General features: G+C 36.3%; 1 protein-coding gene across 1 annotated transcript; it reads left to right on the forward strand.

Annotated features, from left to right (window-relative positions):
- Positions 1 to 5,254: 5,254 nt before the first annotated feature.
- LOC149029998 (pectin acetylesterase 9-like) lies at positions 5,255 to 9,703 on the forward strand (the record flags this gene model as incomplete). The annotated part of the gene is made up of 12 exons (XM_089144301.1): positions 5,255 to 5,362; positions 5,622 to 5,751; positions 6,027 to 6,106; positions 7,055 to 7,141; positions 7,249 to 7,373; positions 7,509 to 7,569; positions 7,902 to 7,958; positions 8,151 to 8,228; positions 8,317 to 8,422; positions 8,630 to 8,778; positions 9,022 to 9,133; positions 9,281 to 9,703. Coding segments are annotated over 12 exons (1,119 nt in total), but the record flags the coding sequence as incomplete, so codon positions are not given.
- Positions 9,704 to 16,024: the final 6,321 nt, after the last annotated feature.

Raw genomic sequence — 16,024 nt, forward strand, 5'->3', positions numbered from 1 at the left:
TAAAAATAAAATAAAATAAAAAGCCACCTTTCGTGATCTGAGAACCATGCAATAGATATTCATGTAATAACAAACACAGAAGAGTACCATCGAAGGGCTGTTTTGTTGGTAATGACTTGCATCTCTTAGTGAAGAGGTCATAGGTTCAAATGTTTTATGTTTTATGTTTTTTTTTTTTTTTAATAAATGTAATAGCCCCCAATCCCCTACCTAAAAATTTTAAAAAGGAGAAGACTTAGTGAAGAGATCATGGCTTTGATTCTCCTTAGTGAAGTTATAAAAGCTATATTGAGGATGCAGTTGAGATATGTATAAGCCCTAAGCTAGCTAGATGAATTATATATCCCAAGAGAGGGGGGAAAAGAAGAAGTAATTTCATGCTACCTATGGCAATTTTAGCCACCCTTCCGTTGGTCTTTTCCACTTTGCCTTTCTTCTAACACTTCGTGATAATGATTGTGGATTATTTTCCTGGGTCCAAGCTGCCTTCACATGTGAGTAGTATTCTTTTATCATTTCCACCCCTCCCCCTGGTCGAGTGAAGTCTTCTTCATGAGTATCACGATTTCTCCAACCCCACAGTAGATATAGTGTGATGGCCAAATTGACTGACCATCCTTTCTGTTGTTATGATAGATTTCCACATATGTTTAGGTAAAGCCAATCACTACGATCACAATTGAAGAAATGTCCTTGTTGATTCATTGGGATTAATCGTTTCCATACTCCACTTGCATATTGGCAATCTCTAAATACATGTAAACTAGTTTCGGCTTCATGAAGATATAAGTTACAGAATGAATGGTTCATGAGTCCCATTTTCCACTTCCTATCATTAGTTAGCAGCCTGTTCAGACTTAGAACCCACATGAAACAAGAGATTCTTTGCGGCACCTTTAACTTCCAAATGGCCTCCCAATACCTGTTATCAAAAGAAATGTCCACACCAAGACTATTGGAATCTTGTAACACTTCATATGCAGATTTTATTGTAAAACATCCATTATGTGATGGATTCCATAGCCATACATCCTTTCATCCGCTTGTACTTAGCGGTGGGCATGCTTCAATTTTAATGCAACAGTCAAAAGGTAATATATTTTTGAATTTTTCCTTTCTCCAACCTCCATTTCCATCCACATATGATGATATTTTTTCCTTACTCATTCCACTGGGTATATCATATATAGCTTTTGACTTAAGGTTCAGCCCCACCTCCAGCCAATTATCTTTCCAGAAAAAAGCTGAAGTTCCATCGCCAACATCAACTTTGCTGTTGCTCAGCACTTTGGGAGCTACGATACAAATTGCTTTCCAGATGGGAGAGTCACTCGGACTAGCTTTGAATCTCTCTTTTCTTCAAACGCTTCCATATTTTGCCTACAAAATTGATTTCCAGATAGTATTATAATTTAAGAACCCCCAAACAAGCTTCAGCTGGAAAGCTTCATTCACCCTTAGTGAGATTTCTAAAGCCCAATCCACCTATCTCTTTTAGTTTGCAGATAATATCCCACCTAATGAGATGAGATCGCCTTTTGTTTTGAATATCACCCCATAAAAAACCTCTAGCTGATTTTTCAGCATCTTGAAGTATTCCTTTTGGTAAGGGTCCTGATTGCATAGAGTAAACTGGAATAGCCATAATAACTGATTTAGCAAGGGTTATTCTGCCAGCCAAAGAAAGTGAATTAACCTTCCAATTCGACAGTCTACTCTTCACTTTAGCTAAGATATGGTAGTAATTTTCTTTCTTAACCCGTCCATTCCAAATTTGGGTTCCTAGATATTTACCAATTTCTTTTGTTTCAGTGAACTTGCTGACATGGGTGATGTCTCTAGCTTGATTGCAACTGACATTTCTAGAAAAGAAAATTCTGGTTTTCGAAGTACTGACCTTGCTACCAGAAGCCATACAAAAATTGTTGAGACAATCATTGATTGTTGCTACCTGTTTAATCGTAGCTTCGGCAAAAAGAAGTACATCATCTGCAAACATTAAATGAGAAATGCATGGCCCGGTCCTCCCAATTTTGATAGGTTTCCATCGCCCATCACTTACAACATCCTGTATACAATGTGATAACCTTTCTATGCACATCACAAAAATATAGGGTGACAAAAGATCTCCTTGCCGAATGCCCCTAGTGGGTTGGAAAAAAGTTGTATCTTCCCCATTCCAAAGAACACCCAGCTGTGTTGTGGTTATACACTTAATAATCACATCAATCAAACTACTCGGAAGATTGGCCAGTGTGAGGGTTTCTTGTATGAAGCTCTACCTAATCCGATCATAAGCTTTCTCAAGATCAATCTTGATGGCCATAGTGAGTTGTTTGTTGGACTTCTTGCGCATAGTATGAAATATTTCTTGTGCAGTAATGATATTTTCCTGTATATATCTCCCGGAATGAAGCTGACCTGATTTGGAGATACGAGGCCTAACATATACTCTTTTAATCTAGCAGTAATAACCTTAGTAATTATTTTCATGCTCACATTACACAGAGAAATTGGCCTCAATTGAGAAATTAACTCAGGTTTGTCCACTTTAGGGATGAGGGCTAGATATGTTTCATTCAATTTGGCATTTATTTTTCCTTCAAAAGCATCTTTCACCATCCTAGTGACTGCTTGCCCTACCACTTCCCAAGATTTTTGGTAGAAGGCAGCTTGGAATCACATATGCCACCGGTAGAATTATGAGAACCAAACAATTTTTTTTTTTATTAATTTGATACTACAAAACAAACCCATGATTCTTTAGAAACATCATTCTGAAGCTGATTCCAGGGAAACCAAACACAACCTAAGAATTTCATCGATCAAATTTGGGTGTTGGTTGCTTGCCCTTTTCATGCAAAGAAGTAATCTTATAAAAATCTAGAGATTTACAATTTGATCCACCGTGAGTTTTAAGTCCTCCGCAAAAAGAGTTGAAAACCAAAACTTAAAAATAGGTCTATACCTAATTTCAGTTTTTTTTTTTTCTTTTTTTTTTTTTCTTTTAGTCATTTTTAAACAAAAACATGTCCCATGAACGGTACCAAACACAGTCAAACAAATTTTTGGGTAAAATCAAAAGAAAAACCATGCGAAACACAACCTAAGAGTCATAAGAAACCTTCTTTTCCTTATTTCCCATATACCCAACTATAGTATTAACGATGACAACAAGTCTGAATCTATTGCACCAAGGGTAGCTGTTTGGATTCAGATCTTCTACCGGATAGAGATCTCTGCTCTCCTCTCACCTCTCTAACATGTATTAGAAGGAAAGGTCACAAGAGAGTTACTAAGGGTCCCATATTTGATTCATAATATCAGTATTTACAGATGAGCCACATTCTTAATATAAGGTGAAAATGTAAGAGGGGAGCAGACATCTTTGAGTTGGATCACCTCCTTATTAGGAGAGAAGCGGAGATCTATGTGATTTCCTGAATTTTTTCACCACCCAATAGGTTAAGAGCTTACATGTGAATTTAACAAAAATAATCAATAGCGGGACTCCACTGAGTCTTATATGGACCTCACTCCAATTTTATGGTTGAAGCACATAATTTAGGAGGAGATGATCCAGACTCTACATCTCTACCCTAACAAGAAAAGTATCAAACTGAAACTTGTACAATATGCTTTACGACTTTGCTTTAGGCCTGCACATTAAATGCGTAGGACTATCATGCGAAACAACTATAGTCGTTGGATCGAAATCTCGGTCAAAAATTTTCAAGATTTTAGATTAAATGGTCCACAATTCGGCATGACAGTCCAGCGCATTTAATGCGGAAACTGAAGCAGATATTCCGTTCCTTTCACTTCTTGGGTGGATCATTGTGACTCGGACCAAGATCTCTTCTTTCTTTTTATTTTTTCCTAAGAAAACTACTCGGGGCCTCTAGGATTTAATAAACTCAGAACGATTCGCACTACACTCGAAATTCTAATTTCCAATCGACTTCCTTCATAATAGCAAGGCCAGGTAATATTGCTTGGTTTCAAGTTTTTCTTCACTCCACGTAAATGGGGTCGTCGCAGGATGCGAACGGACACACCAACTACTCTCTTGTGATTCGGAATTGGTTGGTTAAGAATGTTAAGCCTGGAGAGTATAAAAGCTGCTTCAACAGCGAAGGAAATTCAGGTCTTTCGTTCTGGATTTGCTCTGAGATTGACAGCCAGGTATATCTTTATTGAGTTCAGCTTTGCGAAGTGGAATTTTCATTTTCAGAATTTCAGGTTTTGGTGTTGACTAGTACTTCAAATTTTCAAATCTCTTTCCTCTTCGTTTCTTATCGTAGCTGCTCACAGATGAAATTCTTAGTCTTGTAGAACTGAATATTTGATTTCGTTGTCTGGTTTTGATGTGTTATTCTCGAGATTTTGACAGTTGAGTTGTCCTTCGTCTAGCTTGTAAACTCTGGATCTCATTACTTCATAACTGTTTTACGTTGTAAGATAGCTCTTTAAGATAGACGAGATAGGAATATAGCATTGGCGCTGAATGAACCATAGCCAAGAGAAATAAGAAACTTGAAGATTTATTTTCGGAAGTGAATGAAGATTGGAGAATGACTTTTTATTGATTAGCACTTTTTAGGTTTATTTTCCATATTATGCGTGAAAGGTTGTTTAAGTTTTTCCATCCTTATCTCCAGCTGTCCCACTTGGTCTCCTTCCTTCTCCCATTTTATTTCATTCCTAGTTTATCTTGATTCGTTTCTCTATTGTAAATTGATATCTTTCTTTTATTGTTCTTATTATTGACCATGACAGCATGGAATTTATGCTGTCTAATTTATTTGAAAATCACCGAACAATTTAAGGAAACAGCTTTTTTTAATGGTTTGCTTAATGAGTTCCTATCAAATTTAAGCCTTTAGCACAATCATCTGGTTGTTTGGGAGCATTAATCTTCACTAGAACTTTTTTGCCTTTTCATCTATTTAATATAGTTTCTCCCCATCCATCATCCAGAGAAGAAGTGGAAGAAGAAAAAGGACAATCTGCTATTGGATTGTTTTGGTGCCTAGGACAAATTTCATTTCATTTCAATGGAGTTCTTTGCAATTGGCTTTCTTTGGCTGTTATGGGCTCAGGGTATATATTCACAAGACCGGCTTGCAGTAAAAATGACCATGGTTAAAGATGCAATAGCTAAAGGGGCAGGCAAGTTTGTTTTTCAATTTAAAAATCATATAGTATTTTTGGTTAATATCCTTGCTAAATTGTTATACACTTATAATGATTAATTGTTCCTGCTACTGATTCTCCAGTTTGCTTGGATGGAAGCTTGCCTGCTTATCATTTCCACCCAGGGTCTGGGTCTGGAGCAAATAACTGGCTTTTATCATTTGAGGTAAAAAAAAGATGAATATAATTTTTGATTGAAAGTTACAGTTAAATAAAAACATTAAAAGGGATAGAGAAAATAACAAGGTGTCTCACTTTACAGTAAAAGAATTCTCTTTTTTTTTCTTTCTTTTTTCTCAATTGTTTTTTTAGGAGTTAAAAGTGGGGTTCATGTCAATCTGCATCTGCTTAATATCGTTAGCATCTAATTATGCACAAATATTTCTTAATAATTCTACTGATCAATGGCTCGGTCTGCTAAGTAGGGAGGTGGATGGTGCAATGATCTAAAATCATGCGTAGAGAGAGCGAAAACTCGACGAGGATCTACAAAATTCATGAATCAGATGGCGATTTTCTCTGGAATCCTGAGCAACAATAAGGAACGAAATCCTGGTATGGAATGTGTTCTTTCTTTCTTCAGCTTTTCCTCATGATGATGTCCGTGATGGGACGATCATTTGGTGTAGAGACATTAGACTGGAAGAAATGGCTTCTTCAGACAACTCTTGTTTGGGCTTGTCCATAGTATCTTTTGGCCTATATTTGCTATTCCTTAATTGCTAAGAGTTCCTTCGGTGTTAAAACTCATTTAACATCACAAAGTAGTTTTGAAATTGGTTTGACTGGACTTGTATGGTGCCTTTTTGTTTTTACTCTTGAAATGTCAGATTTCTACAATTGGAATCGGGTGAAGCTTCGGTACTGTGATGGAGCATCTTTTACTGGTGACGTGCAGTCTGGAAATGGAGTATGTTTTTGAAAACTCAACTGATATTTCTTTCAAGTTACCAAGTTCCCCTAAGATCTTAGAACAGTTAATGGGGGAATATCATCACATTTTTGGTCCTTGATATCTATAAATCTCACACCCTCAAAAGGGTTGTTTAAACATTTTGACCAAAATTTATTCTTTTTAAGGTTGAGATTATTATTAAAAACAAGCAGTAATCTTTTGATTTCACGTTCTGCTAGAAAAATAGAAACTTATGCTTGTTACTGGTATACAGGTAACTACCTTAATTAGTAATTTTTAATGGGATTTGCTGAGACATTATACTGACAAATTCTAAAGAGCTTACACTCCCCTTGTGATGTCAAAAACTATTAGTTCCAGAGAAATAATAAACACACAAAGAACATGAACTGCTTGTCCACCCAATAAAAGCAGTATCAGCCTGGGAAAAAGTGTAGAATATTGACTTCATAGCCTGTATAGAAACCCACAAATTCCTTGCAAACACACTGACAAAAATAAAAGCATCCCTTTGGCCTTGAGTTCATCCTAATGTTCATAACCCTCATAAACACCAATGAACAGCAGGGGAGATTAAACTACCTAAATTTCTGCATTCTACAGCTTTGAATATTTTGGGAAGATGGTACTTTTCCTTTTCAGAGCTTTTATTGATTATGTAAGACAAACATTACTTTTTGGTGTATACAATATTTTTTCAATCACAAAGAGACTGTCCTTGCTCCAGATTATTCAAACATTTCCTAATAATACAAATCTTAAAAGGGAAGAAGAGGGGGAGAAGAAACCAAATCATGGCTGTATTGCATACATGGGCCTTCACAGTTTATTAATATTAAATAGTTCCTCACTAGAGAAATTTTTGATAATGAGATAGTAGAGGGAAACAAGGAATGTACAAGATGGTTTTCTAAGATGGTTCTACATGTGCAATGTGAACAGACAGGTTCAGTTTACTTTAGAGGACAAAGGATTTGGAAGGCCATGATTCAAGATCTTCTTTCTCAAGGCATGAATAAAGCAGAAAAGGTACACCTGATGATTGCCTCTTTGATTCATGCCAGTTTTATTTTTTAGCTAAACATATTGATGGTTCTATGCTTCACATGCTCATGTGTGTGTGCATTTCTTTCTAGGCTTTGCTATCAGGTTGCTCTGCAGGGGGTCTGGCAGTATTTTTGCACTGTGATGACTTCGCCCAGTCCCTACCGAAGACTGCCACTGCTAAATGCTTAAGTGATGCTGGATTTTTCCTTGATGCGTAATTCTCTCCATTGATAAACTTTAGCACTACATAGATATTACTTGCATTGTCTTTTCATTAAGAAAAGGCCTTTAATTTTATGTGGCCTTAGTTCTGATCAAACCATCATGGTTTTGCTATTTTCTCTTACAGAAAAGATATAACTTCGAGCTACCATCAGAGGCCCTTCTTCGAGAAACTTGTTGCACTTCAGGTACACCTCCACCCCAGTAGTTCTCCTAGTAATATACTTAATGAAATTCTAGCTATGCAGTTCATCGTTGCACCATTTGTTATGACTGTTGAACTTTGACAATTATGTGTAGTAGTAAAAGCTTACTACTCCCTCATTTCACCATTTCTTATGACAGTTGATTGAGATGGTGTAATATGGGGTGAATTCCTTGATATGGGAATCGGGGTTTTTAGATGTTAGAATGGCTTCATTTTATGTTTCTATGAATTTTTCCCTTCATGTATAACCTGTTTCACTTATTTTGTCCAAGGTTGTGTTGCTGTTTTACAAATCAGAACTTAATGTTGCAGGGTGTAGAAAAAAATCTGGACAAGAATTGCACTAGTTCTCAATCTCCTCCGAATCTTGTAAGAATCCTAGTTATTCTTCCCACCCCCGTTCCCCTTCTCTTCTTTCCTTTGATAGAGGATGGATGTGACCACAGAGTTCTGTTTACTGGAGTAAAATTCTGAGTTAATATGGGACCTTAGCTGAAAAATGGTTTGATCAACTTTTTTTCCTCTCACTTATGGTTCTAAAGATTACAAGTTCTTGTGCAGTGTTTCTTCCCTCAATATGCATTGGCATCCATAAAAACGCCATTCTTTATCTTAAATTCAGCATATGATGTATTTCAGGTAATAATTCCAGCTTTTTTTAGGTTGAACTTTAGGTAATGTCTAGAAGCTGTGCCTATTTTTAACTGTCAGAGTTTCATGCTTGCAGTTTCATCACATATTTGTGCCACCTTCTGCTGATTCAAAGGGAGAATGGACTAAATGCAGGCAGGACCCTGCTGCATGCTCTCCAAGTCAGATAACCACCGTGCAAGGTTGTTCCTTCACCTAATAATATTGTAGTTATTTGTTCCTTCAGGCTTCAATGACTTCTTTTGTTCATTCAGTTGTGGGCTTCCTCCTCACGTCCCCTACCCTTCCCCCAAAAAGAAGCACCATTTTCCTTTTTGAGTGATAGCTAAAATTAATTAGTTTTTTGTTTGAGCTGTTGTATCTTTAATTTTTAAATTTCCACCCTGCAGGTTTTAGAGACCAAATGCTTGCAGCTTTGAAATCCTTCACTGATAATTCAAAAAAAGGCGGATTATTCATAAATTCATGTTTTGCTCATTGTCAGTCTGAATCACAAGATACATGGCTTGAACCCAACTCTCCCAGAGTGAACAATAAGGTATTTGGAAAATCTTTTTCCATCTTAAAACTTCTAAGCCGGGGTGCAAAAAACAAAAATCTTTTTCCATCTTAAAACTTCTAAGCCGGGGTGCAAAAAACAATGTCCATACTACTATTTTTCTCTCATGTATCTGTGCATGAGATTCTATCCGAAATTATGCAAAACTTTATAAAAGTGCATTTCATTTTTTTCAGCCTGGGCAACTTTCATTTTAAGGATCAATTTAACTTTTTTATGCAGTCAATTGCAGCGGCAGTTGGTGACTGGTATTTTGAGAGGAATGCCACAAAAGAGATTGACTGCCCCTACCCTTGTGATAAAACTTGCCACAACACCTTACCTGAGGCTCCAGGTATGCATTATTGGTGAAGAATGCAATTAGTTGTGAGAAGAAATAATAGTAACAATGGTTGAAATTTGTACTTCATTGAAAATATTTGCTGCTCCTATTTGGCATTTGGATCTTGTTAGTGGCTAACTACTGACCCCAAAATTTTAGGTACTCCCGATCAAGCAGCTACTTAGAGGTGGAAGTGGGTACTATCAGCATTCTATTCATTCAAAGCTGTTTTATCTATCAGTTAAAGTTTACAAGCTCTACATTGGCTAGATTCTGGTGAACACGGAATTATCCTTTCAGTTTTCCTAGAGAAGGTGAAGGTTAGGTGGAAATGACTAAGTTTTGGATGCTCTTGCTTCACTGATGGAGTCAGATGAGATCTTGGAGATTACCAAGACAGTCTATGAATTCAACGCATATGGACTACCAGACATAATGCAATCTACTTCCTAACACATGCTCAAAGTTGGAAAATGCTAGTCTTGGATTTCCATTAGGTTTACCATTTCTTTGTCAATTGTTTTTTATTTCTTTAATTACGTTAGCCTATTTGGCCATGGAAGTTTTATGTACCGTGTCCAATCATTAATGGAGCTTGTTGTCTAATTTGTTTGTCGAGCAAAATATTCAAAATTTTTCTTTGGAAGTTCAATATTTAAAGCAATTGCTATATTTTTTTTGGACGAATAGCATACCTTCACTTTCCTTTGGTAATGAGTTTTCTACCCATCCCAAAAATAAAAATAAAAATAAATTAAAAAATACTATTAAAATCACAAAATAATATGATATCAATCCCTTTAGACAAGGTATGTTCATTTTGTCCTAACACATAAATTACTACTAATACTAATCTAAATATAGAATTCCAACCTAAAAGATGCCATCGATAGGTAGATGAAACTCGGCATTTTGTCCAAACACATAAATTACTATCAATGCTGATCCTTTCAAATCCTTTAATTTTTAGCATCAAATGAAAAGCATTTCCCTCCGGCTTAAATTATCACATGCCTAATGTACTTGCTCAAATTCACTCGTTCTGAAAATGAAAAACACATGTACAAAATTTAATGGTTGAGTGAAAATATGACAAGAAGAAAAATCAAGCCATCACATTCATACATACAGGAAATGCTAAATAGAGCATGTTATATTTTAAAAGTAAATGCAGAAAAGGTCCCTTGACATGAGTTGACCCAAAACTGCACACGCACTCCCCTCTCTACCCAGATCCCTCTAAAATGTCCTCAATTCTGTCCCCCTGTTTAAAGTTCCCATAATAAACCCCCCCCTCCCCCTCCTTTCCTGCCACACATGGACATTAGAAGGAACCTACCACTAAAAGTATTTATCAAAAACCCTGGTTTTAAAGATCCAACTTCCCTAGGGGAGGTCTTGGGTTCGCACCCACTCGGCGGCATTAATATATAAAAGCTCCTTTGAGAATGTAAATCGTGGTGCGCGCAAGCTGGCCCGGATGAACCTCATATCCAAAAAAAAAAAAAAAAAAAAAAAAAACCCTGGTTTTACAAGTGGTAAAAGTAGCTCAACAAAAGGGTTGAAAAAACAAAGACAACAAATTCAAAACTTCACTCTAAGGGGTTGCATACCGAGTACAGTAAGGTGAAAACCAGACAAGTAATACAAATCCCTATTAAGATAACCAATAAAGTGTAAAACATCCTAAAATAAGGTTAACTGGGAAGCAGAGATGCAATATCAATGGAAACTTACCAGATACAGAAGGGCTGGTTGGGGTGAATGAGTCAAGATACCAGCTGCCAAAGCAGCTACAAGCTCAATGGCATAGCCAGGAAGTATTTGTGTCCTCTTAGGAAAGATATATCTAGCGCACCTCATGGATCCCTGCTCTTCTGATTATCAAAACAGAGCACCAACGCAAGAAAGCATGGAAGGGATAGCCTGTAAAACAACATGTCAAATTAACTAGGGTATCCACAAAGTAACAAATTTTTCATTATTAAGGGCAGAAATGTCAATGTTGGAGGTCAAATATGAGATAATCACTAACAGAAGAGTTATGTTCATTGTATACTACATATTAATAAAATCATGGACAGGAGACGGGATAAGAAGAAACTTCACTAAAAATAAATTTACAATTTATTTATATTAGAAGCCAGCCAATAACTGCAATACCATTTCATATCCTGTTATTCGTCACTTGTAAAAGTTAGCTATGAGAAAATACACAAAATTTAACAACTCAGAGCCAACATGCACGAGTAGAAGTATCAATAAACCCGAGGGAATCATCCAAAAAGAAGAAGAAAAAAAATCACCGGAGGAATTAGGCAAAAATGCAGGCAGAGTATAACTGGAGTTAAGAAAATCACACTGACACATGTACAAAAATAATCGTTTCCAACTAAGAACAAATTATTCAAGTAGCCTACAATACCTGGAAATAAACTACAATTATCATGAACTGATAGCTTCGAAAACGCTAGAATTCACACCTGAATCTGAGAACAAATTTCTGACAGGAAAACAGAAACTACTTTCCTATCTCCATATCCAGCGATCTAGGGATCCGAATCAGGGATCGAAAAAGACAGAGTCTTCCAAAAAGATGTTCTGGGAATGAAGAACGTAATGGACGATTAGACAGTAAAATGAATCAAGAAATCCCAGGATCAGCAGTAACAACCAAATATAAAACTCCTTCAATCAGTAAGGTAAACCAATGAAAATGAAATACTGAACAAGAAAGACGATGAGATAAGAGCAACAAAAAGAAGGGTTTAGTTTCTATTGTACACAAACTGAAAAAGGCTTTAGAAGGAACTCACCTTGGACTGAGAAGACTTTTTTCCCCGCAAAGAGAGCTGAACGGAGTGTGTTTTCACGGGGCAGCTCGCGTCATTGCCCCTCTCCATTATCGAAATAACAACAATGGCAAAACCAAACCCGAAAACTTGTGAAGGCGCACCCACACGGCCACACCCAAGGACCGAAATTGTTTATGTGCATTTAATGCGCATGATCGACAAACAGATTTTCAACCTGTCAGATCCAAAATTTCAGTCGAGATTTCGATCCAACAGTTCGAACTATTTTACATGACTGTTAATGCGCAGGACTGAAGGAGAACCCAGTCGGCTCAGTTGACAAGCTACCTTATGCTCATTGACAGGTGGGCCATGGCCTATGTGCTTGAGGTTGAATGCCTTCCTGAACCCTTACTAGTTATTCCCTGGCAGCACATGTCGCCATTGATCTTCGCATGGACCTACCCACATCTATAAAGCTTGATGCCATAAATTAGAAACCCGGTTAGACCATAAAATGGAGAACCCAGTCGGTTCAGTTGACAAGCTACCTTATGCTCATTGACAGGTGGGCTATGCCCTATGTGCTTGAGGTTGAATGCCCTTCGGGAACCCTTATCAGTTATTCCCCGGCAGCAAGTGTCGCCATTGATCTTCGCATGGACCTACCCACATCTATAAGGCTTTATGTCGCATCAAATCCTCCAATCTTTATACATTATGCTTATGAATTCTAACCAGCTACTATTTGTCCATATTGTTTTCGCATCAGGCATCATCGAGGAATGAACTATCCATTGCAAGAGAATCCTCAATTCTCTCAAGTGATCTCAACAATGGCATTCAAGGATGATGCGGATCCCTCTTACCTGCCAAGGCTCACAACACCAATCAAAAGATAGGGTACCTTGCATGATGTTGCTCGCTTGTCCAAAGATATGTTCTTTAAAGGTCTCACAATAAAACATATAGCTTCTACCTCCGCTTCGTCACAACAACGAGATATGGAAATCATAAGGAGTTTCTTTATGCTTGCATACCTTTACCAACTCCAATTTCTACGATAATTAGAAGATCATTATCTCTCAGAATAGCATCATGAAGCTTACTAGCTCCAGCCTTGGTGAGGAGGACCCAACAGATAAGAAAAACACTTTTGGCATGGATGGAACTAAAATCCAGGATGTCTCAAACTCTTCCCATCCATCCCCTTGTAATGCTCAGTAGGGGATTAATGAGGCCCATTTGAAATTCCAGTGGAAATGGACATCAGCATTACAATGTTGAACCAGAAAAAGCCAAAAGCAAATAATAATAATTTAATAATATTAGTATCATTATTTAAGAACCCAGCTTATTAAGGAATCTAAGAGACGAAGAAGGAATCTTTTGTAAAAAGATTTAAAAAAAAAAAAAAAAAAAAACTTGCCAAGTGATAATAAATAAAATTAAGCTACATATATTCAAAACTATTATGTATTTTATGTCCATCTTTTCGTTTCTATTCTCAACCCCAAGGATTTGAGGTCATTTTGCTAGTTTAGGTGCAAAAAAACAAATCTTACAAATAGACTTCCAAACTTAATACCATTATTTACTTGTTAATAATTTAATCAAAATTATTATTTTATCTCACTTAAAGAATAAAAGAATTGATCCATTTTACCAAATGCTCATCACCAATTCTTATGTTTTCGAAAGACAAAAAAAAAATGTCAGAAACATTATTTTAGAATATTATCACACGCACTCTAGATAATTAAATTAATTTTTCAACTCAGGTGCAAAAGTCTCGCAAAAAGAAACAAATATCAAAAGATTAGAAGCCCTAAAACAACTTTTATTGGAGCCCGAAGAAGATCAAGCACATTTTTTTGGTACATCAAATTTTATAGATGTCAAGACTAGAAGAAGTACATGACTTAAGCCTCTTTTGATGCATAATGCATCATACTCCACCCAAAAAATCTGAACACACCAAGCCATTCATAATGTTTGAAAATATTTTTGTTCAATTTCTCTGATTTTAGGTGAGAAATAGCTTTTCTTAATGTTTCTAGGTGCTGAAACAATGTATGGTTATATAGGAAAAGAAATGTTTATGTAAAAAAAAAAAAAACTCATATGAAAAATACAAGAATACCTCCCAGACACCTTTTCAATAATTTTTTAGTTTTTGTTTTTTTGTGTGTTTGAAAAAGGAAACGCCAATTTCTCAAATTAGGCTCAAAGTTGTGCAAAAGTGTCGATTTGTTTCACAATGGAAAAAGAAAGACACACATGCACAAGAAACTAACCAGATTACACATACATGATTTGAGCTATTGCTGTTCAAAAAAGTGTAAAAAAAAAGAACCCAATCAACATGAACGTTGCTATACAACAACTAAACTCCCACTCGTATCAAATTTTTTTAAAAAAGTCAACGTAATCAAAAGCCTACAAAAAGAAATATTACTTTATTGTGTATCATCAATCTCAACACTAGGAGACGAGAAAATATTGAGATTCTAGAGCCAAAACTTAGTATTGCATAAAACCTTACATGGAAATGATCATACTCTTTTATGAATATAAAAAAAAAAGAGGCCACATTTCGTGATATGAGATCCATGCAATAGATGTTCATGTAATAACAAACAAAGAAGAGCACCATCAAAGGGCTGCTTACTCAGTACTCGGTAATGACTCGCATCTCTCAGTGAAAAGGCCACCAGGTTCAAATGTTTGATAATCTTTTTGGTAAATGTAATAGTCTGCCCAAAAATAAAGAGAACTTATTAAAGAGACCGTGGGTACTTAGTAGTATACTTAAATTATAAAAGCTATATTGAGAATGGAATCGATTTATATAAAGCCCTAAATTAGCCAGATGAAATCCATATCCCAAGAAAAATAAAAATAAAAAACAAACAAAGACTCATTTCATGCTACCTATGCAGCATCCATATCCCTTTTATAAGGTTGTCTTCTTTATTTTGGAAATACAATTAATTTTACAATTTTAAATTAATCGGTTGCTTGCCCTGTTCGTGTGAAGAAGTAATATTATAAAAATCTAGAGATTTACAATTTTATCGTTATAATATCACATGAGTTTTAGTTTAAATCTTCCGTAAAAAGAACTGAAAACCAAAACTTAAAAATAGGTCTCTACCAATTTTCAGTTTTCTATTTTTTTTTTATATTCACTTTTAAACAGAAACATGTCCCGTGAACGGTACCAAACACAGTCAAAAACGACTTTTTAGGTTAAAATCAAAAAGAAAAACCATGTGAAACACAGCCTCAAAGTCATAAGAAACCGTCAGCTTGTTTAGATTCAGATCCTCTACCCCCTCTATCTTGAGGGATAGAGAATTTTGCCCTCCTCTCACTCTCTATCATGTATTAGGGGAAGGGTCAGAAGAGAATTACTGAGAATCTCATATTTGATTTATATTATCAATATTTAGAGATGAACCCCATCCTTAATTATAGTGAAAATGTATGAGGGGAACAAATATCTTTGAGTCTGGATCACCTCCTTGTCAGAGATAAGTGGAGAACTATGTGATTTTCTAATTTTTTTGCCACACAATTGGATAAAAGCTTATCTGTGAATTTAACAAAAATAATCAATAGCGGGACTCAGTTAAGTCTTATATGGGCCTCACTCCAATTGTATGGTTGAAGTACATAATTTAGGAAGAGATTATCTGGACTCTACATCTCTACCCTAACAAGTAAAGTATCAGACTGAAACTTGTACATACACTTTACGACTTTGCTTCAGGCCTATGCATTAAATGCGTAGGACCATCATGACAAACAACTACAGTCGTTGGATCGAAATCTCGATCGAAATTTTAGATCAGACAGTCCAAAATTCGGCATGACGATCCAGCGCACTTAATGCGGAACTGAAGCAATTTTGCACCCTTTAACCCATAGACGTGAGATCCATGGTCTGAGCCTGAGGCGTGGGACCCAGCTCCCAGCTCCCAGCTCCCAGCTCCCATGTCCTATGTTTTTTTTGGTACCCCCACTTGGTAGTATTCTATTTCTAATCTCACATGTGCTGCCACGGCCCATCAATCATCAGGCGCAGCACTGAAGCAAAATTCAT

The sequence above is a fragment of the Hakea prostrata genome, chromosome 1 (assembly GCF_041222555.1).
Source record: "Hakea prostrata isolate BN-2017 chromosome 1, UWA_Hpros_2, whole genome shotgun sequence".
NCBI classification, from domain to species: domain Eukaryota; kingdom Viridiplantae; phylum Streptophyta; class Magnoliopsida; order Proteales; family Proteaceae; genus Hakea; species Hakea prostrata.